General features: G+C 36.6%; 1 protein-coding gene across 2 annotated transcripts in view; it reads left to right on the top strand.

Moving 5' to 3' along the window:
• Nucleotides 1-16,062, top strand: part of DOCK1 (dedicator of cytokinesis 1) — a 283,861-nt gene that overhangs the window by 246,969 nt on the left and 20,830 nt on the right. For both annotated transcript variants that reach the window (XM_040563057.1, XM_040563056.1), the window contains exons 44-48: nucleotides 317-403; nucleotides 3,882-4,058; nucleotides 5,087-5,170; nucleotides 9,918-10,055; nucleotides 12,440-12,585. In XM_040563057.1, coding sequence (XP_040418991.1) covers nucleotides 317-403; nucleotides 3,882-4,058; nucleotides 5,087-5,170; nucleotides 9,918-10,055; nucleotides 12,440-12,585 — 632 coding nt within the window. The remainder of the gene's footprint in view (nucleotides 1-316; nucleotides 404-3,881; nucleotides 4,059-5,086; nucleotides 5,171-9,917; nucleotides 10,056-12,439; nucleotides 12,586-16,062) is intronic.

A 16,062-nucleotide genomic window follows, 5' to 3' on the forward strand; every position in this document is an offset into this window, starting at 1 on the left:
GATGGCCCTCAAACACCTTGGAAGGTATGCAGGAAAAATGACAGCATGGTCAGGTAGATGTTTAATATAATGTTCTCCTTTTGTTAAGAGAGCAGGGCTTTTTTTCTACTAAACCATGTATCAGTGTCACGGTGCCAAAGCAACCACAAATTTGAATCAGTGCTATTCCATCATCTCCCCAAGCAGACTCCATCTGAAGTTTTCCTCTGGCTTCATAATGTCTGTCAGATGGCAGTTCCTTTGCCTGATGATGTTTAAAGGCTTTCTTTAGATAACAGCTATCAATCTGATAGTGTGGTTTGTGTTATATTTGCAGAATATGTGGATTGAGAGAACCATCTATGTGACAGCATACAAATTACCAGGGATTCTGAGGTGGTTTGAAGTCAAATCAGTTTTCATGGTAAGATCAATTTGGCTTTATTGAGATTACGTAAAAGAATGGGGCTCTTATACAGCCAGGGAGAATTTATTTTTCTGTATGACTGTGCTTCTGTGAACAAGTAATCAATGTGACTATATCTGACATGCTAAGACAAGGGGAACTTGCTTGCTGAGGATGCTGATTATTGACTAAGGGTGACTAAAGTAATACTTTTCCACTCCTGATACGAGGAAACACATGCTGAACCTTCCAGACCTTTAGGGCAAAGTCTGCTGAAGTACTTGAAGTACTTTTGTAAAGCATTCCAGCTTTCAGCAGGTGAGCTGTTAAAGCCTGTGTCTTCAGCCATGTGCCTAAATGAAGAGGGAAAAGAGGTGCTGTAGGAGAACTCTACTACATGGAAAGGAAACTAATTTGAATTTTGGAAATGAGAATTTGGGTATTTTTATTGTAATTTATTCAAAATATACCATAAGTTGAATGCATTGTGTGTGTCTGCATTTCTTTTGTACTTATCATTCACAATTAAAGATTGTTTTTGTTTCGTTTCCATAGTTAGCTAAAATATACCCTAGCAACCCCACAAAGTAACTCAAAAATAGGCATTTCTCTACTCTATCATTTAGACTGTTTAGATAAGACGGATCCATTAAGTGCCTTAAAGATTAAATTATTCTTACGCAGCTGTAATTTTTAAGTAGCAATAAAAACATTGTTACTGCAGTTTTAAATTCTCTCTTGTGAAGCATATTTTTAAAGGAAAAGAACAATTTGCATATGATTAATTAAAACCTTTTTCATTGCTCCATTGAGGTTATGTTGGACAGTTGTATTTAGATGAACAGAAGTAATGCAGAAAATTACTATGGTATCTATAGTAACAGAATATGAATGTGGTGTTTGACAGTAATAGGCAACTGAATAAAACACATTGAATTTTTAATGAATTTTGTATTTTCGGTATAATTCTGATCAAGTAGATTGTGTTTATCTTCGTCATTGCAAAAAGTGTTGTTTATAAAAGCTGGCAAATCTGATGAAAGTCTCTTTTCCTTACAAGTTAAGAGCACAGCCTAACAGGCTGCTTTATGCAAGCAATTTGTATACATGCACCTTTAACGCAGTGCTTGTCATCGAAATGCACGTAAATCCTGAGAGAGTGCTTTCTGTAAGCTTTTTGTAAGTAAGGATTATGTTAGTCACATAGCTGGAAAATGATACCAGAATGGAACTTAATAATATGTGGGAAGACAGCGAAGGATAACTTTTGACCCAGCTCTGGCGTAGTTACTACAAAATTGGTATTGACTTTCTTCAGGATTCCTGTCAGCTAAAATGCTAGAAGCGTGATCGCTAAGTTCACATGCCTGTAATGCTAAATTTTGATTAGGGATACAAATATTATTGATGTTTAAGTAAGTTCAATGAATTTAAGTAGCTTTGCGCATTCATCTTTTATTGATGGAACTAGAATATCTTTAAAGGAAGAGGTGAGATCATATCAGTGCTAAGAGTGAATTGAGTAATTTAATAAATACAGTGTGTTATGTTACATAACCAATAGGAACATACATCATTTCCTTTAATCTATTTGTTGTTGCTGTTGTTTTTCAGTGATTTCTGAGAACTTGTACCTAAACCTTTTCAATGTGTTCATTATCTCTCAATGAATTCATTGTACACGTTCATTATTCTCTGTCTGATTTGGTTTAGCTGGACACAAATAGTTGCAGGGAAAAAAATTGCTGAGGCCAGCCACTGAATTAGAAACTGGATTTTGAGTTATACTGAGTGAGTTTTAAAAAGCACAAGCACTAATCTCTATTTTTTTTTGTGTTTAATTTTTAATATGTTCCAACACACCAGTATTATATTACTTTTTTCTTTGCCATAAATAGATTGTGTAGTGTCCAGAAAGCTACTTAGAACAAAGCTCATAGTTTACAAGAATAGATGTGTTTAATAGCTTTCAACAGGGTCCAAAGTACAGTAGCATATAGTAGTAGGGCGGGAACTGCAACTCTGCTTTTTAGTAGAGGGGAGGATTAATAAGAACAGGAAGAGAAAGGAGACTGAGAAAGAGAGCCATGATTGCTAATACAGAAAAGTTTAAAAACTGTCAGTCTGCTCAGTGAGTGCTAATTTCTGTACATATTCAAGAGCTTTAAAAGCAATGGTTCATCAACAAGTTATACAGTTATAATCCCATTAATAAAAATGGCAGAATCCTAAATTTAGCATATGATGTTCACAACGGTTCTTGCAGAATGAAATGTTGAATATGGCCATTTTCCCTGTCAAAATTTCACTCGTAGCAAGTTCGGCTCTGAAAGGTGGTCGGCTTGTGAGCATCTCAACCTGGTCTGGTCTGCAGCACAGCAGAAGCATTCAGCTTGGTACCTGCCTTCCAGAATAATTCACCAGGCAGACTTTTTAAAATGCTAATTAAAACACCCTTGTAATCAGATGGCAGGTGTAAGAGTAACAACTAAAGAGATTTGATTATAAGTGGTTCTCAGAAACATGGTAAGCAACTGATAGCCAGGTAGAAGTGCTTCTTTGTTTACGTAGCATTTATGTAAATTAGTCCGTAATCAAATATACACTTGCTTTTTCCTTGTAGGCCTCAATTAACCTTCCTTTTCTATTCCTGCCACATCATTTTTTTTTAATATAAGTAGACTATGACTTAAGGCTTCCAGTAAGGAATGTCTGCGTTGTGGGTTGCTTGCTAATTAGTTCTTTTTAGCTCATTCACTAAATCTGCCTATTTTAGCAACATTTTAAATTTTTTAATACTTTTTTTTTTTTCTCAGTATGAGCAACTGTCATTCTGAAAGGCACAGTATCTGGTCATAAATAATAATTGGAGATGGCCAATTTCTGACTTCAGTTACCCAAGTTTGGAAGAAGAAAATGGGACCTCATGGGAAAAAAAGCACAGTAGATAGCATAGAAGCCATCTCTTCAAAATATTAAACTCCATTTCCTTGGACATATACCAAAATAATCACTGCAAAAATATCTTCTTGATTTTTGAGCTTCTTAGGATTACATTTTCCATCAGAAAATCCACATTAAGTTATCATTTCTTTCTTACTGTTACATTAAGCTGGATTCTTCTTTGTACTGCTAAAACTCACCAATCCATAATCTGTAATGTTCTCTGTAATCCTCCAAAAAACTCACATGATTCTTGTCAGAACCTTGCTAAATGTTTTGCTCTGTTGTGCTTCTGAGATGTAACATGTACTGCAATAGTGAAATGCATTTAACTTTCTCTACAGTTACTGATTATTTTATCAGTTACCACGGTATATTGATGCCAAACATTTAAGTGTCTGAAACCACCCTTTCTGTTAATTGTTGGTTAAAATATCTTTCATTCTGAAATTCATGAAATGTTTTTGAACGTGGTGGTTTGGTGGACAGGCAGTTCCACGGCAGGTTAAGAACTCTGCTCCTTAATTAAAACATCCTTTTGTTTCTATTTTAGGTTGAAATTAGTCCACTGGAAAATGCAATAGAAACCATGCAACTAACAAATGATAAGATCAATAATATGGTTCAACAGCATTTAAATGATCCAAATCTACCCATTAACCCTCTCTCTATGCTACTTAATGGCATTGTGGATCCTGCAGTCATGGGAGGTTTCACAAACTATGAGAAGGTAACATAAAAATTAACTGTCCTGCAGTAATTCACCTCTTGCAACCTCTGAACATCTTCTTCGATGCCGCAGAACGTGTGTATGTGTTTGTGTATAAGACTACGTGAGTGTCCCCTAATGCATGCTCTGTAAAACGTTGCTTAAACTTACCTTTTTATGTATTTCTGGTATTTGTGGATAAGTTTTTGCCTTTTCAAATTTGAAGTAAAAGATTATATGCTTAGCAACAAGAGTACTTAACATAGGGATGTGGTAGGCGATTGCTTGCTAGAATTACAAACTGAGATTGATGACATTTCCAATGTGAGCTCTCACGCGCTTGGACGCGGACCCGAAGCAGGAATTTCTGAGTGAACTTCAGTGACCAAATAACTGATTGCAATTTTCTCCTTTGCTTTCAAATGCATGAGTTTTTTAAGGATTAATCAAGTGCTAGAGACTTTCTGAGACAACAGTCAGTTGCAGTATTTCTAAATAATCTTAACTGCATGTTACAACGTTAGCTTTTAAAGTTATATGTGAGAAGATACTAACATTGGAAAACTATAAACACTGTATCTGTTATTCATGTTTTGAATATTAATGATATTAAAATAACATACATAAGCAACATGAATTTTCTAAAATAAATGGTGAAGGTACATGCTGATTGACAAGGCATTGGATCAAGCCATTTCTGTCCTTCAGTAACTGTCATGCATTTCATCTACCAAAATTTCTTATGTCCTGGGAACTGCTAAAAAGACACTCAGGGATGTGCCAAGCAGAAGTCCTTTGTGATACTGCACACAAAATTTGGTCTTGACCACCATGTGCTCGTCTACCCCTTTACTGATTGTGAAGGATTGATGTATTAATCTTAGACATCATTAAATTATGTATCTTCTCTTAGATGTATTTGTAGCTATTACTGCCGTTTTCCAGAACCTTGGGGTTGATTCATTTATCTTTGCTGTTGGTAATCCTTCCAAGGTAGTCTATGTTGGTTCATTTTCTGAAATAACTGCTCATTTTTCTCTCTTGACTAGGCTTTTTTTACTGAAAAATATATGCACGAGCATCCAGAAGATCATGACAAGATTGAAAAGCTGAAGGATCTGATAGCTTGGCAGGTAAAAATATTAAGTCTGGTTGGCCACAGAAAGGCAGTTTAGTGTCACTTTTGAGAAAATTCAGACTTTTTTTTTTTTATGGCAGTACAGTGTAAAGATCACGTGTTACTCAGAAGAGAAAATATTTTGTAATAATGTTGGTTAGTATATTGGCAATTTAGTTTTGCATTTTAACTTTCTAAGGCTGATTTTTGAAATTTTTCTCAAAGACTCAGGTAGAACACTTAACACTGAATCCTCCTCCTACTTACATGCTTTGAGAGAGTATTTCTTCACATATTCACTTCTTTCTTCAAACAAAATATTTGCCATTTGTATATATACATATAGCACCTTTTAGTACACAATATTAAATGTGAAAGTTACAAATCTTAAATGCAAAATATTTAGTAAATTCATCTAGGCCTTGCTGAACCTTTGCTTCATTTGCTGTATAACTTAACATGGCACAAAAATATTCATGATTCATAAATGCCACATTATGTGGTGAAATTACCTGCTATTTTTATGACATATTAGAACAGAAATCATTTAAATGTAAGATTACACAGATAATATTTCCAGAACTGTCAACAGAACCCAGATTTCCAGTCCAATGCCTTAAACAAAGCAGGAACCCTCTTGCATAAAGAAATGTGCTTACATATACCAAAGAATATTTTGCAGAACAGACAGGAAACAATTCCAATTTTGTTCTAAAGTCATATGGGGGACATTTTCCAGTGGTCTCAAGATAGTTTTGTGATAACTAAAAAAAAAAAAATACCAATATGACTGGAAATGTTTTTCCCATAGAAGAACAAAGTGCATCATTGCCTTTTTATATTCAATTTTATTTTTATAATGAAAGGAATAATTTACATTTCTGTAGAACTCAATTTTAGAGGTAGCAGAATCAAAGATATAGAATTTAAAAAAAAAAAAAAATCCTCTAAAGGCCATAAAACTATCACTGAATAAAAACTCTTTTGGTTTGAAAAATATATATATATATTTATTTACTTACTCACTTTCCTGTGAGCTTTTACAGAAGATTAGATTTTAGGAGCTTTAAACTCTATAGTGGAAAATAATTTGATCCCAGAAGACTGACTTCATGTCAGCTCTCTGCTTTTGTCTCTGATAGAGCTACTTCAAATGAATTACAGATACACTTTTCCTCAGCACAGATTCACTTTGGTGATTGTGTGTTAAAATAGTATTACTATTTTAAAATACATATTGCAGCTAGTCACATTATATTTTAATTATTCAGGGGTTTTAAGTTCATAATTTCCCATCAGTATTATAATTCCAAAGCAAATAAGAACCAGAAAGATAAAGGGATCAAAATAAAGTTTGTTTTTGTTTTTGTTTTTTTGAAAATTCTTTTCACTGATAGGTGTAGCCATTTCAGAGTGGAAATCAGTGATTATAAATTAGCATAGTCTTTTTGTATATATTTAGTTTATTCTAAGACTTAAGCATTTTCTAAAGTAATTTCAGTTTTCAGAACACATCATAACTTGACGGGAGCAGGGTGGAGAGCTCATGTAATGAGAGAGAGTTGTTATGGAAACTTTCCAAACTAAGGCAGGGGTTTGAATTCATCAATGACTTGACAGTGATTGAAAGCAAAAATGAGTTTTCATTTTTCAATAATGTGGTTCTTGGTGTTTTGTAATCACACAGAGATTTTCTTTATGCTCTGTAAATCAATCTGGATATATGAAATCGTCTGACAGTTGTATTATCAAGCTGACTATTTAAATTAATTTTTTCTATTCCCTTACCTCACCTTTGTCTCAGTCGTGCTTTGGAATTCATGCTCTTCAGGACATTGTCCTTTTATAATTCCCAGGAATGATTTAATTAAAATAATTGTTTGTTTCTTTCCCTTGTTTTTTCATACAAATATTGCTGGTAAAGCAAAGACCATTTTTGCCCATATTAGTTCTTTTTCACACAGAAAAATTAGTTTCCATGTGACTATATCATTTCAAGCTTATCTTTTTATTTTAACATGAAGATAATGAAATGAATCATTGATGATGTTAGCCACTCACCATTTAGCTAATGTATTTACAACATACAAAAACTAATATGTCACATAAAAATCTTAGGTTACTTCTACATAGCTAAAAGAATTGTAGCACACAGAAAGTAAGCTTTATAGTCGTATTTTATGACATCATTATTATGAAAGATTTTATGTTAAGCTGTTTAATAATTCAAATTTATGTACCCTTTTCGTAGTTTTTGGCCAAGCAGATCAAGACATTGAAGGGAAAAGGAAGGGAAAAAAAATCAGGGAATAATATTAAGTTGCAAAGCAACTTTATAAAATTTTAGAATCAACAAAAAATGAAGATCAGTGGGATAAATGCTGTCTTGAGCTGGTTTCCTTTCTCATTCAGCTCATTCTTTTCTAGTTCAGTTGCTTACTGTTACCTTTACTTTCTCCCTTCCCTCCCCATATCTGGGCTACTCTGTAGGATGTTTTGAAATAAAGCTGTAAGCAAACACATCAATTGCTCCAAAGCCAAATGAATCGGCAGGACAAGGAACGTGGCAAAGTCTGCTGCTACCTCTGCATCAAAGGTTCATGTAGGTTTAAAATTCAGTGGCTCGTAACCAGATCTCCCGATGTCAGTGTCTGGAAAGGAGAAGCAGAAAGAATTTTGAGGTTAACAGACAAAGTTTGTTTCACTAAATGAGCAACAAGGCCTGGTCTCTTCACTGAGCAGGGCCAGGAGCCGCCGGCCTTTAGTTGCAGGTTGTGCCAGCCCAGCCACGCCGCGGCCTGCGGCCCGGCCACGAGCTTGCTTCTCTGAGGGGCAGAAGCTCACAGTGGCTTGCCGGAGCCCAGCCTCCTCTGCACCCCTCCTGTCTGCTAATTACCGCTGAGCAGAAAGAGTAATTAAGGCAAATACCTTCACTGCCTTCACGTTCACTTTTCCTCATTGCTCTAATGAGGTTCGTGACGCTGCTGCCTCCACTTCATCTTCTCTGTGAATTCCGTATCATATGTCACGAGTGCATAATGTGCATTTTGTGAACTGCCGTGTTGTGAAGAGAAGAGCCTGATCTCACCAATTTCTTCATGTACAGCAAGTCAAAGCTGTGCGCCCGGGTCTGCTGCCACAGGGTCCGCCGGGGAGCTCCCCTCAGAGCTAACCCTGCTGCTTGCCAGCCTGCCTGTCTCAGCCTCTGCTTAGCACCTGCACTCAAAGGCAGCACCTACGTTATTTTTATTTTTTTTCATGACTGAGACATTTTTCTCCAAAAAAAAAAAAAAATCATATCCTTTGATTTTCTTCAAATTGGAGATGCCCGCTCCCTAGGACAGGCTCATTAGTGCATTTTGTGTTTTTAAAAATTAGCTCAGAGCTGGAGCTTCAGACACTGCATGTACTTCATCTGGGCTATTTGATTTTTTTAAAAGAATCTATTTAAAAAGTCAACAGGTTCTTTTAAATAAATGAGCCAAGTGACCACTTACCCCTTCAAAACAAGAGGGTCAGAATGTGGCCTGGTAATTACAAACATTGTGAAATACATTTACTTATTCAGAGCAGAGAAGTTTTCCAATTTATTGCTTAATTTTTGTAGAGTGCAAATCCATATAACTATAAATAAAGCTGACAACAGCAAAAAATGTTGTCTTGGCTATCTTTTAGGAAAAGAAACCGTGTCCATTTAAATAGTGCCCAAACACAAAATCATCTTGATAAAGATTTCTTCAGTTTGTTCATCTGTAATTCATCTGTGTATTTATTATTCTCCTTACTAATAAAGCTACTCGTTCTGATTGCTGCTTAGTCTTATTAGAAAAATCTGTTTTTAATCAGTATTATGATTTAATTATGAATTATTAAGAAGAAGCCTCTTAGCTTGATTGCTGCAGAGAATATCTAAGTCAGAATCAGAGCACTGTGTGGGCTGAAAAGGACCTGGAAGAGGAAATATTTTTCCTAAGCTGCAGATACAAAACTCTAATGGTATATCTGGATTGCTGTGGGAATGAAAATGTCTCTCTTAAAACATTTTAAAAGGTCAGCTACACCTCCACACTATGAACTAATTATATAATCCTGTGTTGGCATGGATATTTTGTGACAGAAGCCTTGCAAATAGATGATTATTTTCAGTTACAAAAGAGAGCTAATTTCATTATTTTGTTCTCAAAGAAAATAAAATATTTTTTCTAAGGAGAAATGTAGCTTTCAGCATTTAAAGCTATATATTTTATTAATAAATATCGCTCTGCAATATATACATGTCCAAGGATGTAGCTCATTTGCAGTTAGAGATAGCATTTACTAAAGAAAACATATAGATATTTTCTCCTTCAAGGTTTTATTCTCCTGAAACTGGTAAAGGGCTGATTTTAATAACCCAGTGTGAGAGTCGTCATTCATCAGTTTGCCATTTTAAAGTACAGCATGTATGAGGGCTTGTGAACGTAACATAATAGGAATATTTCTGCTGCCAGATAAATTCAGCTGTGCCTCTAGTGCATGATTGCGGGGCAGAACTATGGGTATATTAATTTCAAAGGACTGTGGGTAACAGTCCAAAAAGGAAAATAATGTATAACATTTTTTAGATCCTTTTTTACTATGTTGTGCTTCATGTAATGGCTTTTATTGTTGCTGTTATTCCATGAGATCTTTCACTCCTCTTGCTACATGCATGGCAATCTTGCCCCAATCTTTAGCTGGGAGAGGACTCAGCACACTAAGGGCAGTGTGGTTGTGCTTTGCAGATCCCGTTCCTGGCAGAGGGCATCCGCATTCATGGGGAGAAGGTGACAGAAGCACTGAGGCCATTCCATGAGCGGATGGAGGCTTGCTTCCGGCAGCTAAAAGAAAAAGTAGAAAAACAGTACGGTGTCCGAGCTGTGGTAAGTTGCCTGCTAACTTCACGCTTCAAACAGATTTGGAGTTTCTGTGAATTATAGGCAATTTTGTTTTTCTCTGTTTTAATTCTCACTGATTAAAAAAGCGTTGGTGATGCAGGATTGCTTGGTTGTTCTCTGGTCAACACTCGAAACCATCAAATCATTAAATATGTAAATATTTAATATTAAAGATGCTGTAGGAGATGGTCAGAAAGCCTCGGTACTTTGATTTGCTAGCATGGGAACAATTTTTAAATAGACTGTTCCTTGAAAATCCAGATCATTTTCTGGATTCTTCCAGAAAATTCTTCAGTATTCTATTTTTAAGGAATTGCTGTTTAAAAACTATATCTCTACCTGAGATGATACAGCATGATTATTCTAGAGCCAAATGTCGCCTTCCTGTTGATGTAGTTCCTTTTCAGGGCCTATGCCAGGGCCATACTGGTCTACAGCGATGTGCAGCCTGCATTGTGGATTTTCACACACTCTGGCACCACCCTAAATGGAGGCTGCTGCTACGTAGTGATTAAGCTGCTACTTAATGAGATTTAGTAGTGCTGGAGTTGATGTTTTTGTCATTCCAGCAAGTGATTTTCAGTTTTTGCTTCATCTTTAAGTCACAGACAAGAATTTGATGGTTTTTCCAATGAGGTGGTGTTTTGCTTTGGACTGTTAACCAGAGGGAAAGAAGACCAAAAGCCTGCAAACAGCTTCTCAATTGAGAATATAATTGATAATTTTGTCAAAAGCCACACAAATTGCATGCTATTGTGTGAATGAGTTTTAAAAAGCCAGGACCTAAGAAGTAAATGGTTAGAGTTGCTCTAAGGCTGAATATGCAAAACGGATGTCCTAACAGTGCATCGAAGACTGCTGGGTTAGTTTTATCTTTATGTACTGGTAGTACTGACAATGATGTTGTAAATGTGCTATAATTCATAGGTTTATTTGTGAAATTGCAATAGTTTGTGGAACTTGCATATGCAGTGTTTATCTTCTCACTTCTTACTGCTCTGGAATACAAAGGATGTTCGTGTATTTACCAGAAAATAGACTCATATATCCTCTAATGCAGTGGAAGCCAGCATATTGTGTGCCAAGGTACTTGTAGTCTGCCTGCAGTCTGATAACAAGGCAAATGGTGAAAGAGCTTAAACTTTCTGCTCAGCCTCAGTGGGATTTACTGCATCCTTGGCTGTGAAAGTGGCCAGGAAGATGCTGCAGCAGACGGGGCAGCAAAGCGAGCCCAGTACCATTCCTCTTTGAGAACCCAAAACCTCAGTGGGATAGTATATGCCAGTGAAATATCCTGTTGAATTTAATGACGAGCCTTCCTTCAGAGATTAGTTTTTGTATGTTTGTGTTTTTTTTTCTATAGCAATGACATTTTTTTTTAATGGGAACGATGAGATCTTATGTGGAACTTGCCAGTCTTTATAGTATCCTTCTAAGTGCTCTTCCATTTATAGTCCTTCGAATCCCATCTTGCTAATATACTAAGGTAGAGAAAAGATCAAATAATAATTTATTCCCAAGGAAAACAGAAATAGTTGACATTAATGATACTTGCATGTCAGTCACTTCAAAAATACACATTTACATCATCATGGAGATGACTGGAAAGTCATACACAGGTGGTGTTATCTTTCTCATTTCCTTCTACCCACCAGTAAGAATTGTCAGGATTGATGGAGTTCTATTGCTACTGTCTTCTTTGTACAGTGCCAATTTACCAGTAGTTGACAGGGTGGAAAATCTACCTGTAATTAAACAGCGTGAGATTTTTATTTGTTGACTGAAAGAGTTCAATTATTTTATGCATATATCAGTTATTAATGACTAACAAAGCTTGTATAAATATTCAGAACTCTGAAATTGTCTGCATCAAAAAAAAAAAAATCTTTCATATATTTTCTTCTTACCCTAGATGTCACTCTGTAAATTGTCACTCTTGACGTAAAGCTCCTCTTAGTGGTGTGTTTTTTTGTTTTGTTTTTATTTTTAAAACACCTCCATTTCATTTAAATATACTGACATGGCAGACACTTCGATTGCAGAGATGGGTTAAAAAAAAAGATGTTTGTAAAAAGCTCCTTTTAAAAACCCAGGTATAAAAAAAATGTAAATTCCATTGAAGCAAATGAACATCAGAATACGTTTAAAATTCTACATGCACTTAAAAGTAAGAACCTACATATTTCCTCTGGTTCCTTTAAATTGATTTTCTTTGGAATTGGTTTCTTTGTTGTTAAATAGGATGTATAATTAAATAATATAACATTCCACATGGAAAAAAAATATTGAACTTCCTGCATTAGTTTTGGTAGCCAGATGTCAGCTATGCTGTGATTTAAGAAGTAAGATCATATATTCTTTTATTGTAGCCTTCAAGTCTGGATGACAGACGAGGCAGTCGGCCAAGATCCATGGTGAGATCGTTCACGATGCCATCGTCTTCAAGACCCCTCTCTGTTGCCTCGGTGTCTTCTATCTCCTCAGACAGCACGCCTTCTCGACCTGGCTCAGATGGGTGCGTAAGGAGTAGCCATTCGGGGCTTATCTTTGTAAAGCAAGGCTTTAGGTTTTTAGGATTGTCCCCACCTCACCAGGCAGACAAAATGCACACAGACAGAAAAGATTCTTTAATGAAAATAAATGTAATGCTGTTCTAGGTGCTGTTTAAAACAAAGGAAAAAAAATCAACTAAGCATTCAGCAAAAATCCCCAAACTAACAGGAGATAAGTTATGCCCTTTTTTGAACTACTGCAAGTGTAATTGTTTGGAACTGATCGTGTGCAAAGTATGTGATGAGATGTGTGTTCGGCCAGTCTTGTAGCAGTAAACAGGTGTAGCTTGGGAGAAGGAAGGGATTAGCTAACTGCTCAATCATTTCTTCTCACTCTTGCTGCCAGAGGGAAAGCTGCTTATGGCAAGATTGTACTTCAAGAGTTATCAAGATATTTCACATGAGATCTGGGAATTCTGTTGATAAGCCCTGTCTCACAGTCGCATCCTTCAAAAGAAATAATCTGTTTTCTTTCCACTCAGCCTCAGAACTTCCTTCTCCCTCTTCCTCCCCCCAGGCATATTCGTAACCCAGAAACTCAATATTTGACCAAGGCGGCAGTTTTTTAAAAGTCTCCTAAAGGACTGCCAACATGCAGAGATGCACTAGAAATGTTAGTGTCCCTTGTGCACCTTCAGAGGGAGTTATTACCTGACTAGAGAGTAAAAGCATCAAGTAAAATTAAATACAGCACCTAAGGACCGACATGATACTTACCTTGATTACAAACAGTTTGCATACACATTGGGAATGAACCGCAAACAGAGCACAGTTCAGATCTCATTACATTCCCCTCTGTAACACATACATGATGAATCATGTTTATGTAAACGTAGGACAGCAGAGATGTTAATGCATTTTCACTAATTCAGCCATGGAAGTTGCCTTGCTGGAACTTGTGCGTGCCTACCATCCCAGGCTAACAGGCAACTTCATTTTATTTCGGAAGTAAAATGTTTTTGTTCCTTTTCTGTTTCTCATCTTTAATTCTCTCCCTTCCTGCCTCAACCTCTTTCTTTTTTCCCTTCAAAATCATTATATGTATCTTTCTTTCTCCACTGAAAGCTACTTTCATAATTTTTGCATCTCCATCCCAGCGTTGTTGCAGTGCATGTCACTTAGCAATTTTGGAGGATCTCATGAGTCTACTCAATACACGTGTAAAACCAACACTCACAAAGATCACAGTGCAGCTCAGCTCCTGCCCTGAGCCCGGGGCAACACACCTGTAACACATGCGAGGAAGACATAGCGAACAAATACCATCACTCAGAAGAACAGAGAAAATGCTTATTTGTTTGATCAGTGGAGCAGGAGAAGAAAAATCATCAGATTTAAGAAACATACTGAAAGACCTCTAAAATGCAACTGACAGTAAGAATGATGTGAATGGTGTGTCACTACTAACTTGGAAGGAGTTTACATAGCTTACTTATGTCTGCTTGGGTTTATGGTCAGTTGATCCATCTTATATTCCATTTCCCCACTCTTCGAGATAGATTACTTGCAAGATTAGAGATGGAGCTATGAAAAACAATTAAAATGGAGCTGACTGTCTTGCCCAGATCACCCAACTTGTATTTTATGCTGCCGCCCAGCTTCCCCTGCTTCAGAGCTTTTAAACAGTAAAAACTCAAAGCAGACGTTGACACAGTGTGTTTTACAACTGCCAGCTCTACGTATAAATAAACCTCTGACTTCAAGAAAAGGCCTTTGGGTTATTCTCCGCTTAAAATGGGCCTGTGGCAGTACAGATAGGATCACTTAGAGGCATGAGCTGGGAGATGGGAAGGCCCAGGCTGCCTGTGTGTTTTGCCGTAAGTTGAAAGTCCTCATGTACTTCCAGCACACGCGTGGCATGCTGGCCCATTTGTATCACTGATACACCACGTACAAATAATTAATAGTACTAATAATAGGAGTGCCTAGAAGGGAAGCAATTAATCACTGTGTGAAGAACAGCAATTCTTACTGAAAACCTGCAAGCTGCCCGCAAAGCACGGCCACATGCAGGGGGCTGTCACCGCCATCCAGCACAGCACGGCCCTCAGAAACAGCCAAAATGCACGATTCAGGCGGCTAAAATAAATGCACAATGTCAAGGGAGCTGCAGTCTGTTCCAGGCTTTGTCACTGACCTGCTTTGCAGCCCCAGGCAAGTCATATTCCCCTTCCTTTACTCTGTCTGTAAAATGGGATGTAAGATATTTTGTGAAGCACTTTGACACTGAGAGATAAGAAGCTCTGTCTAGCAACTAAGCTTGCAATTTTGTCTACCAGCTCGTATGAATTTGGCTCCTGTTATGAGGGCAATAACTCAGGGGCTGTTGCTGCAGGTACTTTTTTGTGTATCTTTTCATCAAATGAGCCTAATTATGCTGAAACTAAAGGGCCTTTAGTGCTTGAAACAACAACAATAGCAACAACAAAAAACAAATAGTCACAAAGTAACACGATATGGAATTTTTTTGTGCTGGATACTGCTGATGATTAGGATGGCTTCCCTGTGAATTGTATGAAATGTGAACCCCCCCAGTATTACACTGTTAGTAGTCTGGCTTATGTGGGTGCATCATCATGGCAACATAAATACTTTCCCAAAATTAAAAGGTAAGCGACTTTCCGTTGGTTGGTTGGTTGGTTGTTTTGGAGTTTTTGTTTGGTTTTTGTGGTTTGATTTTTCTAATACACTGATTTGCGACATCCTCTTAATTTGTGTTAGAATAATTTTAACTGGGTTATGATTTTACTAGTATGTTAAGTTAATAGTATAAATTATAAAACACTTTAGGTCTAGCTAAGAATCTTTTAGCTAATTAAGAGCAAAATGTCTCTTTGCCTTTTATTTAAACTAGTCATTAAAAAGGTGAGGTAAAAGAGTGGTTCCTTTAAATTACTGAGCAAAAAATTAGCTTAAAAGGGTTCCAATATTATTTAGAATAGTCTTTCCTTATAAAATAAAAATTATTTTAAAAAAGCGAAGTTTTACTTTAAAAAATCATTAAAGCCCTAAGGTATTTTTTTTCTTTGAAGACAGAAAGTTGTGTATTGTAGAAATTTCAGAGATGACGGTAGTGGTGTATCAGCCATGCATGTATTCACATGTGAAGTAGATGGATTTGGGTGTGGAAGAGTCCAGGTGGGAAAACATCCACTCCTTGGCGAATAACCTGGCCCATAGTTACTGTCAGAAAGATCATTCTTGTGTTTCTCTGTAATATCAGAATGCTCTGAGCTCCTCATTCCTGTTTCATCTTCGTCAGTGTGTGCTGTAGGTGAATATATCTGTGCATACCCATGTCTTATATATCCTAACAAACACTGTGTAATTACTGAAAGAAACAGCTATTGTGTCTGTGGTTAAACCTCTATACTTCATACTTCAGTGCAATGACTGGTACAGATGTGATGCTTTTTGGCTTTTCCATGAAAACAGACAGT

The sequence above is a fragment of the Cygnus olor genome, chromosome 7 (genome assembly GCF_009769625.2).
Source record: "Cygnus olor isolate bCygOlo1 chromosome 7, bCygOlo1.pri.v2, whole genome shotgun sequence".
Classification (NCBI taxonomy): Eukaryota; Metazoa; Chordata; class Aves; order Anseriformes; family Anatidae; genus Cygnus; species Cygnus olor.